The following is a 21,922-nucleotide window of genomic DNA, read 5'->3' on the forward strand; positions in this document are numbered from 1 at the left end:
ACCCGCCGTTCCCCCACGGCGACAGGGCCCCTCGCCCCCGCCCCCCAGTCCCCCAGTGCAGGCACAGGGCGTCGGCGGCGCGACAGGCAGCCTCACTGCGGCTCCCACTTCCTTTATTGGGTGCCCATGTCCCGCCCCGCCCCGCCGGTCAGGAGTACTCGCACAGATGGCCGCAGCCTGCGGGGCACTGGGAGCTACCCTCTAGCCACTTCATGATGTGCTGCAGGTGGCCGCCGTGGCTGCAGCCCTGGCACCACACGAACAGTCCTCGGACCACATGGTGGCAGACAGCGCACATGCTGGCGCAGCGGCGGCAGCGATCACAGACCCAGCCGCGGCTGCTCATGGGCCGCTTGCAGTGGCTGCAGTTGACGTGCAGGGTGGTGGACGCCTGGTTGAGGCAGCTGATGGCGCGGCTGGTGCTGAGCTTGACCACCTGGTTGGACACGTTCCAGAGGCAGAAGCGCTGCAGCAGGTCGATGTAGGATGTGTACCAGTGCTCCTGGTAGTGCGGGAAGGGGAACGGCAGGAGGACAGGGCTGTGGGCACGCCAGGGGCTCACCCCAAGTGAGCGGGGACAGACCCCCGCAGACCTGGTCACCCACCTGGGTCTGCTCATCGATGTCCTTGCGCACGCGTTCACCCAGCACGATGAGCACAGACACAGCCATCTGCACGTCGCCCTGCTCCGCGTAGAAGCGCAGCATGTCGCACACCAGGGAGCTGAAGAAGTCGGGTGGCAAGCGGCTGTCATAGAGTGCATGTGAGACGGAGATGAGCGCGAAGGAGGAGTCCACGGGCGCCAGGGAGGCTACGTCCGCCTCGCTGCCACTCACGTGGGGCGAGTCGGCCTTGTCCTGCAGGTGCTCGGGCCCAGGTGGTGTGTCCACGATCTCGTGGCGTAATGGGAAGGCCTCCTGGGGTAGCGCATACTCGGGCTCCTCGGCTGCGAGGCAGGGGTTGGGGAGGCAGGGCCTGAGCCTCCGGCGCCCCGCCTCCCATCTCTACCTCCCCTCCCCCTACTCACGGTGCGCGTGTTCCGGGTCCAGCAGGTACAGCTCCTCGTCCTCACCCTCCACATCACCCAGCAGGTAGTCAGCAGGCACATCACTGCCCTCGGTCTCTTCGTTATCTGCCCGTGAGGGAGGGAGGGCATTCCAGGAGCAGCTTGCTCTCGAAGTCCTAGCCCCACTCCCTCCCGTAAATGCTCAGGACCCCCAAGCCCACCTTCGTTGGTGATGAGCGTGGCTGAGGAGTCAAGCAGTACCGTGTCACTCCGTGTGTCACCCTTGCTCCGGTCTAGCCGGGTCTCACTGCCCAGCCCTGGGGCCATATCCTTCAGGTTGAAACTGAGAGCAGGGAGGGCCGATGGGTGGGTGGGCTCCAGCAGTCCCACACTTTGGGGAGAGCCACCCCAGGCATCTACCTGTTCATGAGCGGCAGGCCACAGGAACTGCCCTTGCCCACACTGTGGTTGAGATTGGTAGTGGGCACCAGGCCAGGGCTACAGTAGATGATCCGCAGCATGGTCCATGTCTGTGCTACCTAGAGGCAGGCACTGGTCACTCATGGGGGAATTGGGTCTCTGGCGACCCATGCAAGGCCCCCTCTAACTGGATGGAACCACAAACCCTCAGTGTTTAGCTGGCCCAGGGACCCAATGTGTTGACCTGCTCTAGGTGGGAAAACCAAGGCCCATGGGAAAGACAAAAATCCCAGCCTCTGTCCTTTAGGAGCACAGAAGAAGGTGGAACTTGGAGGTGGCCAACGTGGAACCAAGCCTGAGGTCTCAGGGAGGTGGTGAGGACCCCTACAGGGCCAAAAGGCATAGCGAGTCCAGAAGCAAGAATGAGCCAGAAGAGGGGGCTTGAGCCCCACAATGTCCAAGACCTGCACCTCAAAGTGACAATGAAGTCTGGCCTGCTGTGGGGACCTGGGCACCCTCCATGCTAGGGTGAGGACTGGTGATGGCAGCACCCTGAGCTCAGCACTGGGTTTGGGGCAGGGTCCGGGGGCAGCAGTGAGGGGACACCAGCCCCAAGGCCACGGCTCCTAACCCCCTCAGCCCAGCTCTACAGACCTGGTTGCGGCCGAGCTCCCGAGCCACTTTCGCATTGTGGTCACACAGCTCGGCCAGTGGCCGGCCAGCCAAGGCGTAACGCTCAGCCGTGTCCACAAACCAGCTCATGCTGCCACTGCCAGCTTCCATCTCAAAGATGTTAAGGGCACTAGAGGCAAGACCCGCAAAGGGCTCGGCAGGATCCAGTTTGCGCTTGAAGAAGATTGGGTGGCGCCGATCACCAACATAGGGCTTGCGCCCCGGTTCTGTGGCCACTAGGCTCTCCTTAGCAGCAAAGGCCAGGTCCCCAAAGAGGCCATAGCAGAGGCCCTCAGGGTTGGCACGCTCAACAGGCTGGCTGGCATCCCGGAACAGGTGCTGGCACAGCGTGCTATCCTTGGAGCCGGAGAGCAGGAAGGAGGGTTCATGTGGGTGGCGCCAGGCAATGCCTGTTGTGACATCACGGTGCTCCTCGAACATGGCAGCTGGGACAAAGGGCCGGCGCACATCCCACACATAGATGTTGTGGTCCACCATCATAGAGCATGTGGCTAGGTGGTGGCGGCACTCAGGTCGCCACTTGACACGGGCCACCGAGGCGATAGTTTGCACACAATGCACCTCCTTGGCACGGTGCGTGGTCATGTCCCAGACCTTCACCATCTTGTCACGCCCACCTGTGGCCAGCCAGCCCCTGCGGAAGGCCACAGAGCCCTCAGTGTCCTTTCCTGGGGCAGCAGGGCTCCTCAAGCTCGGTCATAGGGGTTTAGGCGGCCCTTCTGTTAGCCCTGCCTGTCCCACCCACTGTCCCTGCCTCCCCCCCAACACACCTGTCCTCCGGGTGCCAGTCACAGCAGAAGACAGGCCCATTGTGGGCCGTGAACATCCTCTCGCAGCGGTCAGGCCGCCGAATATCCCAGAGCTGCACGTTTCCATTCTCGAAGGTGGAGGCAAAGGTGAAGTAGTCCCGGATGCTGAACTGCACGTCCCGCACACTTTCAGACTGGCCTGTGGACAGAATGTCACTTGATCTCATTGAGGTGAACAAGGGAGAGCTAGCTCAAGGCCAGATGTTAGGGAGAGGGGCCTGCCGAGAAAAGAACCAAGCGGGGAACAGGAAGTGCACCTTCTGGGCTGAGGACCTTGGAGGTCCTGGCAGACCTGCAATGAGGCAGCCTGGAGTTCTAAAGCAAGAGGAGGGAGACAGAGGAGCAAATCTGCTCAGCTGCCCACACAGGCTGCAGATCTGCTCAGGCTCTGCCCTCTCCCTTGTCCCATACTAGCCTTGACTGCTGACCTGCAGGTGCATCAGGGCTGCCACCACAATCCAGACATCCCTCATACCTCACCCAGGCCTTCCCCCGTCCCTCCCCTGCAGACCTCCACCCACTCTGCCTCCTTCAGGAAGTGCTCTGGGAGCACATCTGAGGGCCTTTGATGCACACAGCACTTCTCAACCTGCCTGGACAGGCCAACTGCCTGTAGAGATGCACACCTGCCTGACTTGCCTCTGAGGGCCTCACCTGAGAAGGTGCTGACAGAGTCCTTCCTGCGGAGATCAAAGCACTTCATAAAGCCGTCCTGGGAGCCACTGAGCAGCACATGGGCCTCAGTGGGATGGAAGCAGACTTTGTTCACTGTACGCTTGTGCTCTGTGAACAGCTGGTCCTGCTTGTTGCGGGATGGCCGACCCAGGTTCCATGTGACCACCACGCCATTGGTGGCCGCTGTGGCCAGCAGGTTCTCATCCATCTGGTGCCAGACAACATCAGCACAGCTCAGATTGAGCGAGGGCTTGCGGCCCACACGCAGGTTCAGCTTCTCCACAAACTGCTCCTCCTCGATGGCATAGATTTTGAAGATGCTGCGGCCCGCCACGACTACCTGGGCTGCGTCGCGGCACACACTGATGGCATTGGCTGGGGCATCCAGGTGGCAGTGCATGGTATGGCCTGTCAGCGCACTGCCACCCAGGGCTGTGGTCACACGGGACATCTTCTCCATGGCTGCTTGGGTAGCAGGGGCAGGTCTGTGAAGTGGGCTGGCCTGGTCAGCCTGGGGCGGGAGGGCCTATCAGTTCAGACCCTTCACCCAACAAGGGTCCCCCAAAACTGCTTAGGCCTAGCCTGGGCGATCCTGGTGAGCCGGTCTAGAGCAGTCCACCGTTACTCAGTCAACCTGATGGGCAAGTCCCATCACCCTGGCTGGGCAGTCAGAAGGCGCCAGAGCTGCCCTGAGGCTGGTCAGTCCCATGTCTGACTTCTGAGGAAGACCCTACCTGGTCAGGCGCAGCCCAGGCTGCCCCTTGATCCCCCTCCAACAGTCCGATGTGGACAGCCACTGAACCTCCAGACAGTCAATCCCAGCAGGGAAGCTTGGTATTTCCTTCCCAATGTCCACAGAGTCGGCCCCAGGGCCTCCGGGGAGGGGGCAGAGGGGCGCGAGGGTCACAGAGACGTCAAAGGCAGAGCTGTTTAAAGGGCCTGAGGGGTCTGGTGGGGCGGGAGGCAGGTGACGCCGGCGGCGCGGAGCACTGGGTTCTTAGAACCGCGCGGAGGTTGCGAGGGAACGAAGGCAGCGAACTCGGAGCCAGAGGAACCGCAGAAGCCTCTCCCTCTGACAGTACCCGAACCACGTCCTAAAGTTGCCGGGCCGGACCAGACCGGAACGGCCGCGCCGGAAGCAACTCGTTGCTTTCCCGCCCCTTTCCGGAACTGGTCCTTTTCTTGCCTGGCCCTCGCCGGAAGCGGGCACCCACGCCACGATGGTTCCGGATTGGGGATCTTCGCTGGTGGAGGAGGAGTTGCCCCCGGGGCTGGGTGGAGGGTAGCGCGCAACTCTCCGGCCCCACCTCGGAGGCTGGTCTTACCGCAGCAATTTAACGCCAGTGCTTATAGGTCCCCCAAGGTTCGTCAGAGGTCCGGGCATCGAGTCCCTCCGCTCTCCCCTCCTCACGCCATCCTGGGCCTCCGTCCAGGCCACCCGACGCGGCACCAGGCACCGTTCTCCGCGGCCCTTGGAGCGCGTCGCGCCTGGCGCTCTTGCAGCCCGCTGAGCTCTTTCCGGCCTCACGGCCATCGAAAGTGCCATACTCGCCTTACAGGCCTCAGCCCAGGTGATATTTTGGAGGGAGTATTATGTGTACTGACTAGTGTCTGTTCGCCCTTAAGCAGTGAGAGGCTAGGAAGCTTCTGTGTCGGTCCCTGCTGGGTTTCCATTCTGGCTCAGTGGTATCGGCCTCTACTCGTTTGTTGAAAGAACCAGTAAGTCTGATGAGCTGAGAGCTGCTCAACAATCCGGAGACTTGGGCCACCCAGGATACGTAAACCTTCCCCTGCCATGGTTCAATGACCTCAAAACAACTCAGACGTGTATTTTTACAACTTTTTTAATATATATTTTTATAAACAGGTCACGTGATAAAATAGCACAAGAAACACTTACCAAATATAAGGTTATATCTTCCGCATATACAGGAGAATGAGGTCGTTATGTACAATAAGAAAATGACTTGGGGGTTGGTTTTGTTTGTATTCCTCTCTCCCCTTAATTTTCCCTCCTACAGTCGTTGAAAGTACCACAGCTTCAGTTGCATTAATACTTTGGACAACCGGCACCGGCCCCCACCCCACCCACTAGAAAGCTGTAGGGGGCGGGGCTGTAGAAACTGACTCCTGACCACTCGTCGCGGAGTCTCCTGCCTGCCCCCTGGGGCAGGGAATCTTTGGGCTGTTGAACTGTTTCTCCGCTTCAACAGCATCGCTCTCTCGCTCTCTCTCGCTCGCTCTGTCTGGCTCTCTAGAAACTGGTCATTCTCTTCCAACCAGGTCGGGGGGTGTCTTAAGATTGAGTGTGGGCGCTGTTATCTCCTGGAGCTCAAGGCTGGGGTGGAAAGGGGTCCCAGCCCCCTCCTCAGCAATTGCCAAGATGTACCAGCATTCCCCAGGACTTCCAAATGTCTTGGGATGGGACAGAACACGGTCAGAGCCTGGGCAGGCAGAGGTTTGGGAAGTTGGGAAGGTGAGGGGCTGGAAAGGTACCTCCCTGCTCTGAGCGCCAATGGGCGCCAAGGGAGTGCTGGCCACTTGGAGATTGGAATTGATGGCTGGCAATGACCCTGAGCCTTGGCCGGGACTCATTTTTCTAGCGTCCACCTGAAGAGAACTGCAGCCAGCTGGGCTAGTGTTGATTATGATAAGGTCATTGTCAGCCAGTCTGTCCCTCTCCCAAACCTGCCCTAGTCCTGGTCAGGACCCAAGGACCTATAGGGCTGCGGGTGGGGATGGGGCAAGGGACTGTCCTACACAGTGGCAAGAAAGAAGGGAGGTTTTGGGTTAGGCTGGCATGAGGTGGGGAAGGGTGAGTGGGACTCGGGCACCTCGGAGGGCCATGGCTTTCGCGGTGGCCTGTTTTCCCTCAGGCCCTTGTAGGGCTCCAGGCGCGGTGCGGTGGAAGACGCGGGAAGCCCCCGAGGCTCCTCCGGGCCCCTGGATCGTGGGAGACCTAGCTCCCCGCAATCCCCCTGGGCCCTGCCCGGGATGGGGGGACGGCGGGGCACAGAGCGGGGTGTGGCGGGGAAGGTGGAAAGGGCGGCGTTGGGCGAGAACAAAACGCCCCCCAGGACCGCCCCGCCAGCGGGCGGGCGAACGATGGAGGTGGCTGCGGTGCGGTGAAGGGCGGGCGTGCAGTGCGGGCACGAGGGGCATGCGGAGTCCCCGAGTGTGCGTGCGTGCGTGCGCAGGCCCTGCCCAGAGCGCGGCGGGTCCCTCCGAGGGGGCCGAGTCCGCGCTACTCGATGACGAGGCAGCGGGGCAGGTGCTGCGCGAAGTACTTGAAGAGCTCGGGGGTGGCCCCGGGGCAGTTCGTCAGCTCCAGCTCCTCCAGCTCCTGCAGCTGCACCAGGCCCGACAGCCCGGTGGTTGTCAGAAGCGGACAGCCTGCGGGGGCGGGAGGCGGGGAGCGGCTGAGCGGCCGGGGCCGGGGCCGGCCCGGAGTCTCGGTCCGCTGACCTGGCCCTGGGACCCAGGGAGTCCGTCCCAGGCATGAGTCTGCGCAGGGGACTGCGCGGGGCGGGCGGGGTCGGGCGGGGCGGGGCGGGTGCTCGGCGTCCAGGAGGGCGGTGGGGGCCTCACCTGCCAGGGACAGGAGACGCAAACTCCTCATGGCCAGGAGGTGCTTCAGCCCGAAGTCCTGCACCTGCGGGGGTGGGGGGCGAGTTAACTATTTCCGCTCGCGCCCTGGCGGAGTCCCACTCGCGCAGTCAGGCCACAGGCCTGGCGCTGCGGAAAGGACATGGGGTGGCGTTCAAAACGGGAGTTCCTCGGCTCCCCACGATGCCAGGAGCCCTTCTGGGGCTCTGGGGACCCCGTGTGCTCCGCTTGTGTCTGCCGCTGGGCGTGGGAGGAAGCCAGACTTCCTTACGGGGTCTGAGCAGACTGGGAACAGGTCAGCAGACTATCTGGACGGGGGCTTTCGCCGGGGCCCCCACCTCACCTCCCTCCTTCACGGTCCCCGGAGTCTTTGAGAGCCCGTACCTGGCAGCACCATCGCAGATAGAGGCTGCGGAGGGACGACATGGTGGACAAATAGCTGAGGCCAGTGTCCGTGATGCGCACGCACCTATGGTGGCAACAGAAGGGAGCTGCCCATCTCTAAAGCACCCCGCCCTTAGCTCTGAACCTCCTCTTTTCCCGGGGTGCCCCTGGCGTGTTCTACCCACCATAGCGCTTGTTTCCACTGCCCCACCCCAGCCAGGCTCTGCCCCACCCCGGTCCCTCGGTGGTATTGCCCGTGCGCCGGACACCTGTTCAGCCCCACCCGGCTCCTTATGGCTTATGAGGTCGGCTCCTCAACCCGCTCCCCACTCGCCACAGCGGGACCCTAGTTACAGGCCTGTTCACTAGCCTTAGAAGGACCAGCTGGCCTGCACGGCCCAGCGCAGGGGATCCACACACCTGTCTAGTACAAGCTCCTCCAGGCGGTGCAGGTCGCAGGCCACATACTCAAGCGCCATGTCAGTAATGCGTGGGCACCAGGAGAGGTCAAGGCTGCGTAGCTTGCGAAGGTTCTCGGCCACGAGCTCAACACCGTCATCGGTGACCTTGGAGCAGCCGGAGAGGCTGAGTGCAGTGAGGTTGGGTAGGCTGTGCACCACGTTGACCACACCGTGGTTGGTGATCTCCCAGCAGGAGAGCAGGCGCAGCGTGTGCGTGCTGTGGCCCTGGCGCGCGGTGAAGTAGGCCAGCGCTGTGTCCGTCACGTGGTAGGCCTGCAAGCTCAGCTCAGCCAGGTTGGGCAGCAGCTGAGAGATGGCCGCGATGGCATCGTCCGCCACGTTGATGCAGTCGCTCACACTGAGGGAGGTGATGCGGGCGCTCAGGCTGGACCACAGCCCCGCCTCCGTGAAGTCGTTGCAGCCAGACAGCTCCAGGCGCACTACACCCTGCATCTGCTCCAGCATCACCTGCAGGTGGGTGGGCAGCGTGGGGTCATGTTCCCCCCTATAGGGCCGGTGGGGACGGTAAGATGGAAGGAGCTCTCAGAGGGGGGCAGGGAGTGTAGCATGGGTGAGCACACATCAAGCTGTGCCATGATGAGTGCATTTCTCAGTGCCACACCTCAGTGGCAGCACAGGGGTACCTGGGAGCCCACAGCCTGGTCGGAGCAGGTGGTCAGAGCAGTGGTGTTAATGACTGGATGGTGAGAGTCCAGGTCCTGGGGAAGGGGTCATGCACAGCTGCTCCTCAGACACCTGCCCTTGGGGCCCTGCCTCCCCCAGCATCCTCTCCATCCAAGACCAGCTTCACAGGCATGTTGGGCCCCCTGCTCAGGAGGATCCCACCCTTGATTGACTGCTTTGCTGTCACTGTCTTGAAATTCTTACTCACCTTTGAACGAGACCTGAGTTTTCATTTTGGACCAGGTCCCCCAAATTCTCTAGCTAGTCCTGCTTCCCTCCGCCCCAGAACCACGATCCTCCTCGGGGCACTGACACCACCCTCAGCTACTTTGTTTCTTGTGTGCCCAGCTGCCTATGGGGACCACACACACACCACCCTTCCCCTCCCGGGTCACTGCTCCCTGGCCCTGCACCCCCATCCCTGTCCCTTCCAGGGCACACCTCCAGGCCAGCGTCGGTAATGGTGGAGCGCTTGAGGCTCATGGCCTTGACGCCCTTCTTGGAGAGGGCGTAGTTGTCAATGAACTCGCAGATGTCCAGGTCAGAGACGCCCACCAGGCAGAAACCCTCAAAGCCACGCGCAGCGAAGCCCTGCAGGTTCACAAACTCCTTCTCGCCACCAGGCAGCACATTGTAGAGCTCCTTGGCATGCAGCACTGGTGTGAGGCCTGCCCAGAACTTGGGCTGGTAGAGCACACGCCGCCAGGCCTTGCACACCTGGGCCAGCACGCACTTCTCACAGGCCGAGAAGTACCAGAAGAGGCCGTTGAGGATCTTTTCATCTGTGGCCAGTGGCGGCCGCTCCGCCTGGGGCCCGGGCACTGGGGCTGAGGCTGGTCCGCCAAGGGGGAGCCCTGCTGGTGGGCACAGACCCCCGGCCAGCGCAGCCCGGGGCAACGGGGCAGCCAGGCTGGGCAGTGGGAGGCTGGGTGGGGGCGGCGGCTGGCAGGGGCGGTTCTTGGCAGCTGGCGTGCCCTTGGTGATGCTGGCTGCGCCCAGGCCATTGGGCTGGCCCGGCAGCTTCACCAGGCCATTGCGAGGTAAGCATGGAGGCTTGGGGTCGCCGTTGATGCCTGGGTTCGACATCTTCCTCGCTTGCTCTGCTGACAGGGTCCAAGAGTGGGTAGTGAGTCTGCTGCTAGGGCAGAGCTGTTTTCTCTCCATGCATCCCCTCCCACGTCCCTCTGAGAACCACCTGACAGAAAGGGCATCTCCCTCCCTGTGCACAGTGATGGCAGGGCTGGGCTGGTCATGGCTGTGACCCTCCCTGAGCACCTACTGTGTGCACTGAGCTCAACCTGCACCTGTCCACAGAGCTTTTCCACACCTAGGTACTACACTATGGTTCCCATTTAACGGATGGGAGAATAGAGGTGGAGAGAGACAGACACTTGCCCCTGACCGCTTCCTTCACCTTTATTACCCTGATGCCCACGATCAGTGCCTGCCAGGCCTGCCTGTTGGGCAGGAGCTGGGTAACCGAGGGCGAGGGTGTTGTGGTCTCTGGCCCCTCCACTATGGAATGCTAGCATGGCTCTCTGGAGTAGTTCCAGACCCCGTCAGAGACAGACACCAGCCCCTGAGAGTCTCTGGCCACAGAAGGTTCCATGGCTCAGAATCTACCCAAAGAAAGGGCAGGTGTCTTTCCTGGAGTTTACTGTGCTGCTAGCACAGTGGGCCCTGGACACATACTCATCTTTGATCCTCCCTCCAACCCACTGAGGACAGTGCTGAAGTGACCCGTTGCACGGAGGCAGAGACCAAGGCAAGGTGGTGTGAACTGCTTGCCAAAGGTCATAGTGATAGAGCCGAGGCTTGGACCTGAGCTGGCTGTGGAAGGCTGTGTGTGGGGAGCTCCCTGAACAGTGGGGTTGAGACCACCCCCAGCTCCCCTCCTTCAGGCCTCCAAGGATATGAATGGGTGGCAAAGGGCACTGGGACACTCACAGCATCACCGCCTGCTCTACCTTCCAGATCTCTCCCTATCTGCCCTACCCCAGACTCCAGGTGAGGCGCTCACCCCTCCAGTCACACGCCCCCACTGAGCCGGCCCCACCCTGGCTGGGTGGCCTTGGCGTGTCCTTGGCGAGCAGTGTGGGCAGCACAGCCCTTCTTCCAGCCTCCCTCTCATCATGTTGAAGCCTGGGATGTGACGCTGTGCACCCTCGGGATGCCATGTGCAAAGGGTAAGCACAGTTCATGGCTCACAGTGGACACTTGGGAAGTGATGCAGAGCTTGCTTCTGAGCCCCACAGCTGGCCCAGGGGCCTGGGGACAGGAGTCACTAGAGAAAGGGAAGCAGATGGTCCTGCCCTGCTCTCCCCAGCACCACAGCCCCTGTTGGCTTTCAAGCCCTGGACGGGACAAGATGCCTTCCACGTCTGGGCAGGGGGTGCACACCTGAGCTGGAACCACGGGTCTCATATGGCCCTTGTGGCTGCCAACCCACTTTGGGTCCAAAGGCCTTCCTGCCCTTGCAGTCATGCACTCACAGGCCGGCAGTACACCTGGACCCAACCCCCAGAGGGGGATCCCACACCTCAGCAGTGCCCTCACTGCAGCTCATGACCAGGCAATAGCAGCCTCACGCTGCCTGAAATGCAACACGCATCACAATGTTTGCCGAATGCCCACTGGGGTGCTCCTGTATTTCAACCTCAGCGCCACCCTGTGTGCGCCTGGGGGTGGGGGGTTGCGAGTGGGCCCACTACTGTTGGCCCGTTTTCAGATTAGGGACCTGAGGTTCCAAGGAGTGACTGCACATCCCCAGTGGCAGGGGCGGCCTGATCTGAGGGCTGCCCTACCCTAGTGCCAGTGCAGGAGGCGGAGACCACCGTGGGACAGAGGTGCCTCATGGAGGGGCAGGATGGAGCCTACGTAGCCCTCACTCCTGGGTACAAGGAGGCGGCCTAAACACCTCGTGTGACTTCACAACTCCGGGCGCGCCACCCGCCGGCCTTAGCCGCTCGGCGCAGCCCACTGCGCGCAGCACCATGGACAGCGCCGGCAGCGCGGCGCGCGCCCGGGGCAAGGAGGCGCCGGCCACCGCGGACAGCGGCTGGCGGGGCAGGGGCGGTCCAGCAAAGCCGCGCGGCGTGGAGGGGCCCTGGCGGCGCGCGCGGGGAGGGGGAAGTGGGGAAGCCGCCCGCTCGGCTGAGATCCGGAGGAGGCGGCGGAGGCGGTACCAGGGAGAAATAACTCAAGCGCAGAGCTGATTTAGGGTGAAAACGCTCTCAGCCATGGGTGTGCACGTGGAGCGCCTGAGCTGGGGGATGCACGTGGACGCCCCGGGCATCTGCGGGGCTCCCTTCCCGTCCCCCACCGGAACGCGCATTTGCACACGCGCACATTCCCATCCCGGCCCTCCAGGCCTCAGGGCCGAGCGGTGCAAACAAGCCAGTGGAGGGGAGGAAGCCCGGGGGAGGGAGGGTTGGCCAGAAGGGAACGGCTCTCAGTAGCCTGGGGGGGGAGGTGCTCGGCTGCCCCTCTTCACCACCCCGCCCCCAGCCAGAGGCCCTGCCCACTGTCCTGCTCCAGCGCCTCGCACTGACCCAGCCTGAGAATACCCCAGTCAGCAGCTCAAAACTGGAAACAGCCGCACCTCGGCCCTGAGGTCAGGGCCTTTGGAGATGGCTGAGCTCACAGTCTTCCTGCCAGCAAGGCAAGAGGTCCCTGGGGGGCTGGGAAAGGGCCCCTCTGCTTGGCTCTGGCCCCACCCCCTTGGCCAGACAGGCCGCAAGCCCCCAGCCTTCTTGGTATCTGTGAGGGCCCCCACTGCACACAGTGGGCCTCCTAGAACCTGCCTGGAGTTCCCTACCAGCACGGGGTAGGGGCAGCTGCGAGTCCGCTGGGGACTGCCTCCCCCTTAGGGGTAAGCACAGGAGCTGCCGGGAAAGAAGGCTTCTTAGAAGGACAGCCAAGCCTGCCTCAGCCCCTGGTGTGGTGTGCCTCTGTGTGTGGTGGAATTCGGGAGGCCCCTCCTGGGATAGGCGTCGGGGTCTCGAGACTCCTGGACTCACCCCAGGGGAAGGAAGGAGATGTGCCAACCACTTTAGCTGTCTTGTCCTGATCAGCCAGAGCCAGGGCTGGATTAGGTGCCACTTTGGAGAGCCGGCCGTGGCCTGTGCTGTTCCAGCCGACTCACCAGGAAGCATGGGGGCCCAGGTGCACCTAGGAAGCATGGTGGGGTCCTGGGTGCACCTAGGGAGCATGGTGGGGTCAGGGTGCTCCTGGGAAGCGTGGTGGGGTCCTGGGTGCTCCTAGGGAGCATGGTGGGGTCCTGGGTGCTCCTAGGGAGCGTGGTGGGGTCCTGGGTGCTCCTAGGGAGCATGGTGGGGTCTGGGTGCTCCTAGGGAGCGTGGTGGGGTCCTAGGTGCTCCTAGGGAGCGTGGTGGGGTCCTGGGTGCACCTAGGGAGCGTGGTGGGGTCCTGGGTGCACCTAGGGAGTATGGTGGGGTCCTGGGTGCTCCTAGGGAGCGTGGTGGGGTCCTGGGTGCACCTAGGGAGTATGGTGGGGTCCTGGGTGCTCCTAGGGAGCGTGGTGGGGTCCTGGATGCTCCTAGGAAGCATGGTGGGGTCCTGGGTGCACCTAGGGAGTATGGTGGGGTCCTGGGCGCTCCTAGGGAGCATGGTGGGATCCTGGGTGCTCCTAGGACTCTAGAACTTGGTGGCGTCTAGGCCAACAGTCTGCAGGTGGCCATAAAGGAACTGCCTCTTCTATGGGCCAAGTCTCTGGGCCCTGAGACCCAGCAAGCCCACCTTACAGCCTCACCTCTGGCTCCTCCCCAGCCCTGACCCTACAGTCCAGCCAGACCCCCTGTCCCACACCCGACACCCTGCCTCGGCACATACTGTCCCCCTGCCCGATCAGCAGGCCTCTCTGTCCCTTAACCCTGTGAGCTGCATCCTGAGTGCCAGCACCACCCCAGCCTCCCACCATGGGGCGCCCTCACTGGGAAAACATCTCCAGGGGCTGTCACCACCGGCTACCCACCCACCTTGCCCCGCGGCTAGGGGCTCCTGGAGGACAGATGGCTCCATGGCTGGGTGGCATCTGGGAGCTTGCTGAATGTTTGCATGAGACATGGCATGCAGTCAGCAGGGTCACTCAGAAAGGGTCTGGCTGCCAGGGCCCCGGAGGCCTGACGGAGGTTGGGTCAGACTATGAGGGCCAGTGGGATGGCGGACCTGCAGCCAGTCTGTTAATCCTGGTTGTGACAGAGGCTAGTGTCCACAGCAGGGGTGGCCACTGGGGTTGGGTCTGGGCTGGTGCCAGTCTCTGAGGACGCTCCCGAGAGAAGGCTTGGGTGGGCCTCGCAGTTATTTGGACCCTTGCGAAGAGGACAGCTCACATGCTTTTTTTCAGCCGGGTCCCCACCTTGGAGTCTGCAGCGTTAAGGAAGCTGGCTGCCCGTACCCCTCACCCCCTGATCTGGCCAGGCCTGAGAGGAGAGGGACAGGAGTCGCCCACTGGGAGGGAGGGCAGAGGGCGGTCCTGCCCTGTTCTCCCCAGCACCATGCCCCCCATTGCGTGTCTGAGCCCTTCACACACTACCTGACCACAAAGGAAGAAAGCAAGGCTGAGAGTGAGTTTTCAGAAGTTGCCCAAAGCTTGGAATTGGCCCCAGGACCCCCCACCCCATCTGTCTGACTCCCACAGCCCAGACCAGGCATGGCAGTCCAGAGGGCAACCCCAGGCCCCTGCCGACCTGCCTCTGGCCAGGTGCCCCTCTTGTGGCCTCCCTGCTCTGCCTTGCTCTGCTTTTGGGTCCCTGTGCCACCCCCCCGCCTGGGACCCTGGACTGACGTTCCCTCCCAGCATTGTCCCCGACATGCCTGTTCTTCCGAGCTGCATGACCCCCACCGGCACACTATGCTCTTGGACTGCTCATACCCCAGACACCCCTCACTCCTCGTGGTCCCCAGCTTGGAGGTCTCCTCCTCCGTCCAGGATGCCCCCATGTAATGCATCCAACCCTGGATGCTGGGGGGCCAGGTCCTACCAGAACCTGCCCGGACTAGAAGCCCCCGATTGCTGGGGGCCTTGGAGCTGGAAAGGTTGTGGGTAGCCAGAAAAATTCCTATCAGGTTGATCTGCAGTGGCAGCCCCAGGGGCTGGGGTGACAGCCAGAGTAGCTGGGGACTGGGGACAAGGCAAGGGCTGACAAACTCCATGACAAGCCCGTGACTCAGGCACATTTGCATCCCTGCCACTCTGCAGCGGTCCTCCCCTCCCGCCCCCAGCTCAGAGATGCTTCTGGGGTGCAGACTGCCCCACCTGTGCACCAGGGCTCTGGGAAGGGAGCACGTGGGCCTCGAAAAGACACCCAAGGTGATGCCCCAGCAGACAGTCCTGTGGCCACACTCAGGGCAGCTCACGTGGGACTGGGCACCGCGGGGACGGACGGGGGCAACAGGCCTCCCCTCGGCCCCTCTGCTCCGAGGGACCTGAGCCTGCCAGTGCTTAGGCCTGGGGCATCCAAGCCTGCTGCTTTGGCAGGCTACCACAAACCCTCTCTCTCTTCCTAGCCAAGTGAGAAATGTGACCTGAGCCCTCCCTCTGTGGCTGGTCTGGTTGAGGCTCCGCCTGGGCCACTGGTAGCAGGCCATCTCCCCTCTACCCATGTCAGCCTTCAGACACAACAGTGAGCTCCCCTGCATGATGAGACGGGCCACAGACAGTGAGTGGTCCCAGCCAAGGAGCCTCTTCCCCCACCTTGGAGTGAGATGTCTCCCTGGGTCTCAGTGGTCAGCCTTCCTGAGCCTGGGCCCAGGGGTCTCAGGGGACCCTGGTCCCCCCACCACAGGAAACGCTTGTTTCCTTCTGACCAATATGGGAGGTGGGACTCCCTCAAGTGCCCTGGAAGAAGGCATAAAACAGAAGGTGGTGCCCGTCCAGTGACGCTAGGTGAGGGATAGTTGAGGTGGGGAGAGCCAGGTAGCAGAGGTGGCCGGCACCTAGGCAGCTCTGCCCTGGGGTCTCCTTGGGCCTGAACAGCCCTCCCTGCACTGCCATGTTTACAACAGGGGCTTGAATTTCCCTCCTCTGCAGAGAGCTCCTGGTCCAGCCATGTGGTCACCTCCTGCTGGGCCAGTGGGTCTCCCATCAGGCCTCCACCTGGGCCTGTGTGACCGCAAACCTCTCAGGGGCCCAGCCCGGCCCAGGCCTTCTGCTCCGAGACTGCTGTACAGCAACCCTCAGAGGAGCTGGCTGTCAGAAGGGGCCCTGTGCCCCACCTGGCACCAGGAAGGCCTGAGCTGACCCTGGTCAGGGCGCCCTGGGAGGCAGCGGGTGTGGGGGGGGCCTGCCTGATGGAGGGGGCAGGTGAAGCGCCATCGGCCATCTGCCCTCTTCGAGGAGGGAAGGCTTCCCGTGCGGAGGCTGGGAGGAGCTGGAGCAGTGGCCACTGAGCGGTGGGCTCCACGGGGGGCTCCGACAGCCAGGCCTTCTCTCCCAGGTGATGGGAAGGGGACTAGAGGACTCTCCCCACCTACTCAGACTCCCAGGTGGTCAGACCCTCCCCAGCAAGTCTCCGGGTGCCCTGTTTCCCCTTCTGAGGCCCTCCAGTATTGGCCAAGGCCCAACCCTTCCTCCAGAACCAGGCACGTGGCCAGCCCCTTACCTTCCCCTGGCTCCCCCCCCCCCCGCCCCCGGTGGTAGGACCATGCAGGCCCAGGAGGTGTCAGGAACAGGCCAGCCCCCAGGGGCCACTTGTCCACATGGCTCCTCCTGGAGTGTAACTGTACCTAACACCCATCTCATAGGCCCAAGGGCCTACGGGGCTGGGGGGGCGGGGGAGCCCAGCGTGCAGGCGGTCCAGGACCTCACCTGGCCAGGTGTGCTGGGGGGCCTGCAATCCTGCTTCAAGGACTCAGTCAGGTGGCACTGACCCACAGGCCTGGTCCAGTTGCAGCAGGGAGTGGGCCTGACTAGGCCAGCAACCGGGTTGAGGGGCTTCGGGAGGGCCTGGCAGAGTCAGAGGCCCAGCGGCTGCGTCCAGGAAACGGGCCCCACTTTTGTAAGCCCCCTGGAGTGGCGGCGCAGCTACCCTGAGCCTCAGCCCCGGCCCCGAGCCCCCTCCTCGTCGTGGCGGTGGCGTGGCCTGGCCTCCAGCCCGCCCCGGGTGTGTTCCCAGCCCGGCGCACGCACCTTACCTCGGCCCGGGCTCCTGGCTCATGCCACGCTGTCCGCCAGGCGACCTCCCGTCATGGGGAGTCCGGCATGGGCGCCGGCGAAGCGGGGAGGAGGCCGAGGTGCTGGCCTGGCCGGCAGGGCCCGGCCGCGCCCCGCGCCCCGGCCTGGCCGCCCCCTCGGCGGCGCCCGGAGAGCAGCCCCCCGGCGGGAGAGGATCGGCCGCTCCGAACCTCCCACCGGGGAGGGTGAGGCGGTGCCCGATAAATACGGCCGCCGTGCAGGGAGCCGGGCGGGCGCCTCCTCCCTCCCCGCGCCGCCTCCCCGCGCCCCCCGCCCGGCCTCACGCGCCGCGCCCTCGCGCGCTCCCGGCGCCGGGAACCAATCCGGTCGGCGAGCCCGGGCGGGGGCGCCGAGGACGCCCAGCTCCGCCCCGCCCGCCGCGCCCACGGGCCCGCGCCGGCCCGCACGCACCCCCGCCCCCTCGCCGCGGGCGCCCGCAAAATAACCACCCGGGCGCGCGGAGGGGCGGGCGGGGGCGGAGAGGGGCGGTGCACGGGGGTGGCGCGCGGCCGGGGAGCGGGCCCCGCCTGCACGCGGTGGTGGGGACCCCGAGCCCTGCAGGGCCAAGAGGACCGAGCCCTCTGGTGCCGGGGTTGGATCCGGGCTGCGCGGTGCGATGGGGATGGGCGCCGACCCCGCGCGTCCCAGTCCCCGGCCTTCGCCTGCAGGGGCGAGCACGGTCGGCCCCTCACCCTGCCCGGCCCCTCTGCGGAGCCGGGGCCGGGCCCCCTGGGCGGTGCCCACGTGTCCTGAGCCCCTGCTGGGTTCCAGGCCCAGGAGCCCCTCTCAGCGGGGACGCGTTCGCACGCCCACAGGGCCGAGAAACAAGTGACCAGCTGATTCCTTCAGGATGACAAGTGCGATGAGAGGCCGCCCGGAGGTGACCCCGCCACGTTGGTGGGGTCCCCGGGCGCGACTCTCAAATGGGCTTTCGAAGTGATCCGGGAAGGGGTGTGAAGGGTCCCGGGACCTTAGAGAGCCTGGCAAGTTCCCTCTGGAGCGCACTGGAGGTGGGAGAGGGTGGGGTGGGTGGCGGGGCTCTGTCCCGGCCTCCCGGCGGGCTCAGGCCGAGGCGAACGGTGCCCTTCCTGGGGTCAGAGGTGGCAGAGGAACCAGGGGTGGGCAGAGGGGTGGGGGTGGGGGTCTTCGCATCAGGGAAGGTGCCTCGGGGCCAAGACGAAGGCCTCCCAGAGACAGGCTTAGCAGACATGAACCCAGCGGGTGTTCGCAGTGTCCTGACGGGAAGCAGGGCCCAGCGGCGCTGGGTGAGTGGGGAGCCAGGCTGGGTGGGCCCCGGCTGGTGTGGGGGTGGGGTGCTGTTTCTGCTGCGTGGGGCACGGGGGGTCCAGCTTGCCCTGGCCCCAGTGAAGACAGCTCTCCCCCGCGGCTGGCAACGAAGCCTCGGGGTCTTGCCGCCCGGCTGACGCTGATCAAGGGAGGAGCTTGGCGCTGGCGGGCAGAATGGGTGCCCGAAGGCCTTCGGGGAGACCGGGACCCACCCAGTCAGCCCCGCGTATCGGTCTGGACGGCTGGCTTTCCTGCTCAGCCTCCGTGGGGCCTTGACCGCTGGGCGTGCCCGGGAGGCTCTTGCTCCTCGGCAGGTGCCAGGGTCTCAGGCAGAGAGCGACCTGCGCCCTCGCAGGGGCCAGAGAAGGGCCCCTGCCCTGGAGGGTGGGAGGTGCTGGTGCCGCAGGCCTGCCCCGAATACCTGTGGACGCCGCTGCACCTCTGCCACCCTCTCCAAGCCTGGCACCTTCATCTCTCTCCTCCATGGCCTCCCCTCCAGTCCCCCCCTGTTCTCCCCATGGTGCAGAGGGGCATCACTTTACAAGGCACAGATGGTCCCCATTCCCCTGGAGCTCCGAGTCTCTAGGCTGCTGGCCCACAGCCTTGCTCTCTGCCTGGCCCCTTGCCCTTGGGGCTTCAGCCACACTGGCCTTCCTCCAGGGCTGGAGGGCACCCCTTCCTCACTGTGAGCGCCCCTCACCAGGAGCACCCCTTGTCTTGATGCCTGGGCATTGAGTAGTTTCCGCAGTCCAGGCTGCCGGAGTTGTGAGAGGGTGAGGGCCAAAGGTTGTTGGCACAGCCTGCCCTGAGGCCTCACAGAGCTGAGAGGGAACCACTGTCACATCTGGGCATGGGGATGCCCACACGGTGGCGGCCACCCCTTGTGTGCTGAGGCCCAGGTCAGTGACTCTGAACAACCCTCAGCTTCTCACAGAACAGCCTCAGGCCTTTCCTTGGGGGACACTCACCCGCCTGGGCCCAAATCCACCCTTCCTGGGTGGGGCCACAAATCACTTCCCCTCCTGGGAAATGAGTCCGGGGTTCAATGGGTGCCTGGACGGTACTAGCACAGAGCAGGTGGCAAGAGACCCAGGCTCAAAAGCAATCAAGCCAACTCTGAGGTTTCTTGCTGTGGAGCCACAGGACCACTGGACACTGACCCCAACACCTCTGTCCCCACCCTGACACAGACGCAGGGGCCTCGACACCTGGAGGAGCCCATGTGGGACAGAGGTGTGCTTGCCCCTCCTCGCCACTCCACAGCTAGGGAGGGTGCTCCCGGGGCTGAGAACTCACAGCCTGGGCTGGCCGCGGGGGCCATGGGTGGTGGAGGGCAGACAGTGGGTCTCTCTGCTGCCTTCGGGTTTCTACTCCCTGCCTCTCCTCCTCCTGGGACCCAAACCAGAACCCCCAGGAGCAGGGGGTGGAGCGGTCAGGGTTGAGGATGACTCAGGGCCCAGCTGTCACCATGGCAACTCTGTCGCCTAGCAATGGCTGTTTCCCAGTAACGGTTGTCTCCTAGCAATGGGATATTTTCCTGGGCCCTGGCTGGAGCCTGGCAGTTATTTTTAGCTCAGCTGCAAATCAATCTGCAGCTGCAATTCTGGCTCCTTGAGAAGATGCAAGGTGTGCGGTGGGGGTGGATTTCTTGGGAGAGGAGAACGTCTCCACGGCGCGAGTCTTGCCGACGTGCGTCCTGAAGTGCAGGCTGCTAGGTGGGCAAGGTCAGATTCCTTCTGACGGTGGGGCCAGGGAGTGGGGAGCAGGTGACAGAGAGCCAGAGGTTGGGAAGGCTGCTCAGAGCTGGCAGACGTGACTGCCTCCCTGAGGGGTCCCCAGGCAGGTTGGCCGCCCCAGTACTCCAGGGCTCCCTGGGTCAGGTGGGTTCACCGTCAGAGTGTGTCACTGGGTGACCAGGTTCAGGTGGGCTCCTGGAACCCCTGACCTTCAGTTGTGGGGGCTGCCTCTGGCCCTCAGTCCCACCCAGGGGTGTAGCACCTTGCCCTCAGCCAGCTAGAGTTATACATTTGGCAGTCCTGGCTGCAGGGGTCTGGATGGCCACAGCTCAGCTGGGGACACAGGTGGGGCTGGTCTTTGCTCACTTCACGTGTCTCCCTGTCCCTCACTGTTGCTCAAACAGGATCCTGGGCAGGAGATCTTGGGCGTGTAGACCTGTCCACTCCTTGGGCAGGAGACCTTGACCCCATTTGCTGAGCTTTTTCTCCTTTTCTTTGGGGACTCTGTTCACTGTCCCCTCAAGGCCAAGTCCAAGCCATCCAGAGGCTGATGGGCCAGAGGCTGGCCCTGCTCGCCTCCCACTGGCCACCTTCCTGGTTCTGGCTTAACCTGGGTTCCCTTCTGTCCTGGGGGCCTTTGCCCCATTCCCCAGGCCTGGGCCCACTTGCTGCCCTCATGATCCATCGACAGCCTTGACCACACACCTAGCTTTCATGTTGCTCCCCCAGCCCCTGGCCGGCCCTGCCTTGGTCACAGGTGCCTCTTACTTGTACCCCCAGCATTACGGGCTTCCTGTCAGATGACCTTCACCTTTGGGGTTGCCCGCTGCTGGGGGACAGGGATCACCTTGTCCCAGCATCACTGCACGACCTAGCTTTTGGGTGGGCATGGAGAAAGATCCCTTTTGGAGGGGTCTGGAGCTGGGGGCATGTGAAGGAGCCCCAAAACCAAGCACAGATGTGTGTGGTTATCCTTAGTTTGGGCCGCCATTCACTTCGCCGTTCATGCACTGGTGCATTCATTCCCACAACTGAACGCCTGCCATGTCTGGCCCTGCACCCATTGCGTTTGGACCAGGTGCTTCCCTGGGTGGGGCCAGGAGCTGTGAGGTTCTTCTGCATGACAGTTTGCATAATCATGGGGCCTCTACAAGAGGCTGGGCAGGGGGCCGGAGGAGCCTGGTACTGAGGAGACAGCTCAGGGCCAGGCGTGTGCTCCTTCCACAACAGGTCACCTGCCAGGAACCCACCACTTGTACCCATGGAACCTGGCCCATTCTCTGCAGAAGGGCCAGGGGTGCTGGTCTGGCCCGGGGGTCTGAGGCTGACTCCTCACACCACCACCAGAGGGCACCTGGAACCCACTGTCTGCCTCGGAGCCTGGAGGGCGGGGCCCTAATGATCGCCTCTCCCAGGGCGGCAGGCTGCTGCTGGGATGCCCTCTCCCCTCCCTGCCGGCATCTCTTTTGCCTTCCCTGTGCCCAGCCCCAGGCCCTGCGGTCTACTCCTTTTGTTTTTAACTGGGTAAAATACTTAAAACTTACCATCTTAACCGTTTCTAAGCGCACAGAGCCCAGCACATGCACACGGCTGTGACCGTGCCCCCCAATTCTGCGCCCTTTCTCGTCTGAGCGGGAGGTCTTCCCCGCGGAACACTGGGCTTCCTCCCGCCCCCCCACCCAGGCCCCGCCGTTCTCCTTTCTGTCCCTATGACTTTGAGTCCCCTCAGGACTTCCTGCAAGTGAATCCTCCAGTACTTGTGACTGGCTTATTTCCCTGAACACAGCGCCCTCAAGGTCCATCCATGTTGTAGCCCATGTCAGAATGTCCTTTTTAAGGCTGGATCATAGCCACTGCGTGGATGGACCACCCCGCATTTACCCATCCATCGGGTCATGGCCACTTGGGCTGCGTCCACATTCACCTCCTGGCTACTGTGAGAGCCAGTTCGCACCCCAGGCAAGGGG

The 21,922-nt window shown here is 63.6% G+C and overlaps 2 protein-coding genes across 8 annotated transcripts; both read right to left on the reverse strand.

Annotated features, from left to right (window-relative positions):
- Positions 1–96: 96 nt before the first annotated feature.
- Positions 97–4,765, reverse strand: WDR24 (WD repeat domain 24). 2 transcript variants are annotated; one of them, XM_036915731.2, is made up of 8 exons: positions 3,583–4,765; positions 2,890–3,067; positions 2,081–2,753; positions 1,427–1,545; positions 1,228–1,349; positions 1,028–1,132; positions 606–946; positions 97–502 (listed from the first exon to the last, which is right to left on the reverse strand). In XM_036915731.2, the coding sequence occupies exons 1-8, from the start codon at positions 4,061–4,063 to the stop codon at positions 149–151; spliced, it is 2,373 nt and encodes a 790-aa protein (XP_036771626.1). In that variant the 5' UTR covers positions 4,064–4,765; the 3' UTR covers positions 97–148. The 2 variants fall into 2 exon arrangements, with proteins under 2 accessions (XP_036771626.1, XP_036771627.1); XM_036915732.2 differs by having other exon boundaries at positions 2,890–3,146; positions 3,583–3,722.
- Positions 4,766–5,429: 664 nt separating this feature from the next.
- On the reverse strand, positions 5,430–17,215 carry FBXL16 (F-box and leucine rich repeat protein 16). Of its 6 annotated transcripts, none has more exons than XM_036915747.2 (7): positions 16,893–17,215; positions 9,180–9,838; positions 8,699–8,773; positions 8,014–8,522; positions 7,594–7,678; positions 7,192–7,255; positions 5,430–6,996 (listed from the first exon to the last, which is right to left on the reverse strand). In XM_036915747.2, exons 2-7 carry the CDS (start codon positions 9,822–9,824, stop codon positions 6,848–6,850), a joined length of 1,527 nt encoding a protein of 508 aa, XP_036771642.1. In that variant the 5' UTR covers positions 9,825–9,838; positions 16,893–17,215; the 3' UTR covers positions 5,430–6,847. The 6 variants fall into 6 exon arrangements, with proteins under 6 accessions (XP_036771642.1, XP_036771641.1, XP_036771643.1 ...); XM_036915746.2 differs by having other exon boundaries at positions 9,180–9,841; XM_036915748.2 differs by having other exon boundaries at positions 9,180–9,841; positions 16,888–17,215.
- Between the last annotated feature and the right edge of the window lie 4,707 nt (positions 17,216–21,922).

This window comes from Manis pentadactyla, chromosome 10, assembly GCF_030020395.1.
Source record: "Manis pentadactyla isolate mManPen7 chromosome 10, mManPen7.hap1, whole genome shotgun sequence".
Lineage (NCBI taxonomy): Eukaryota > Metazoa > Chordata > Mammalia > Pholidota > Manidae > Manis > Manis pentadactyla.

Bases quoted from the DNA above. Each gene is read 5' to 3' on its own strand.
- WDR24 (XM_036915731.2), bottom strand. From the start codon at position 4,063: ATGGAGAAGATGTCCCGTGTGACCACAGCCCTGGGTGGCAGTGCGCTG. The intron at 1,133-1,227 runs GTGGGCTTGGGG...CCTCACGGGCAG, and splicing joins CACGCTCATCACCAACGAAG to ATAACGAAGAGACCGAGGGC. The intron at 503-605 runs GTGGGTGACCAG...CCGCACTACCAG, and splicing joins ACATCGATGAGCAGACCCAG to GAGCACTGGTACACATCCTA.
- FBXL16 (XM_057487758.1), bottom strand. From the start codon at position 10,939: ATGAACTGTGCTTACCCTTTGCACATGGCATCCCGAGGGTGCACAGCG. The intron at 8,774-9,179 runs GTGTGCCCTGGA...CCCCTTCCCCAG, and splicing joins TTACCGACGCTGGCCTGGAG to GACCTGGACTCTCACCATCC. The intron at 7,679-8,013 runs GTGTGTGGATCC...TTGCCACCATAG, and splicing joins GAGGAGCTTGTACTAGACAG to GTGCGTGCGCATCACGGACA.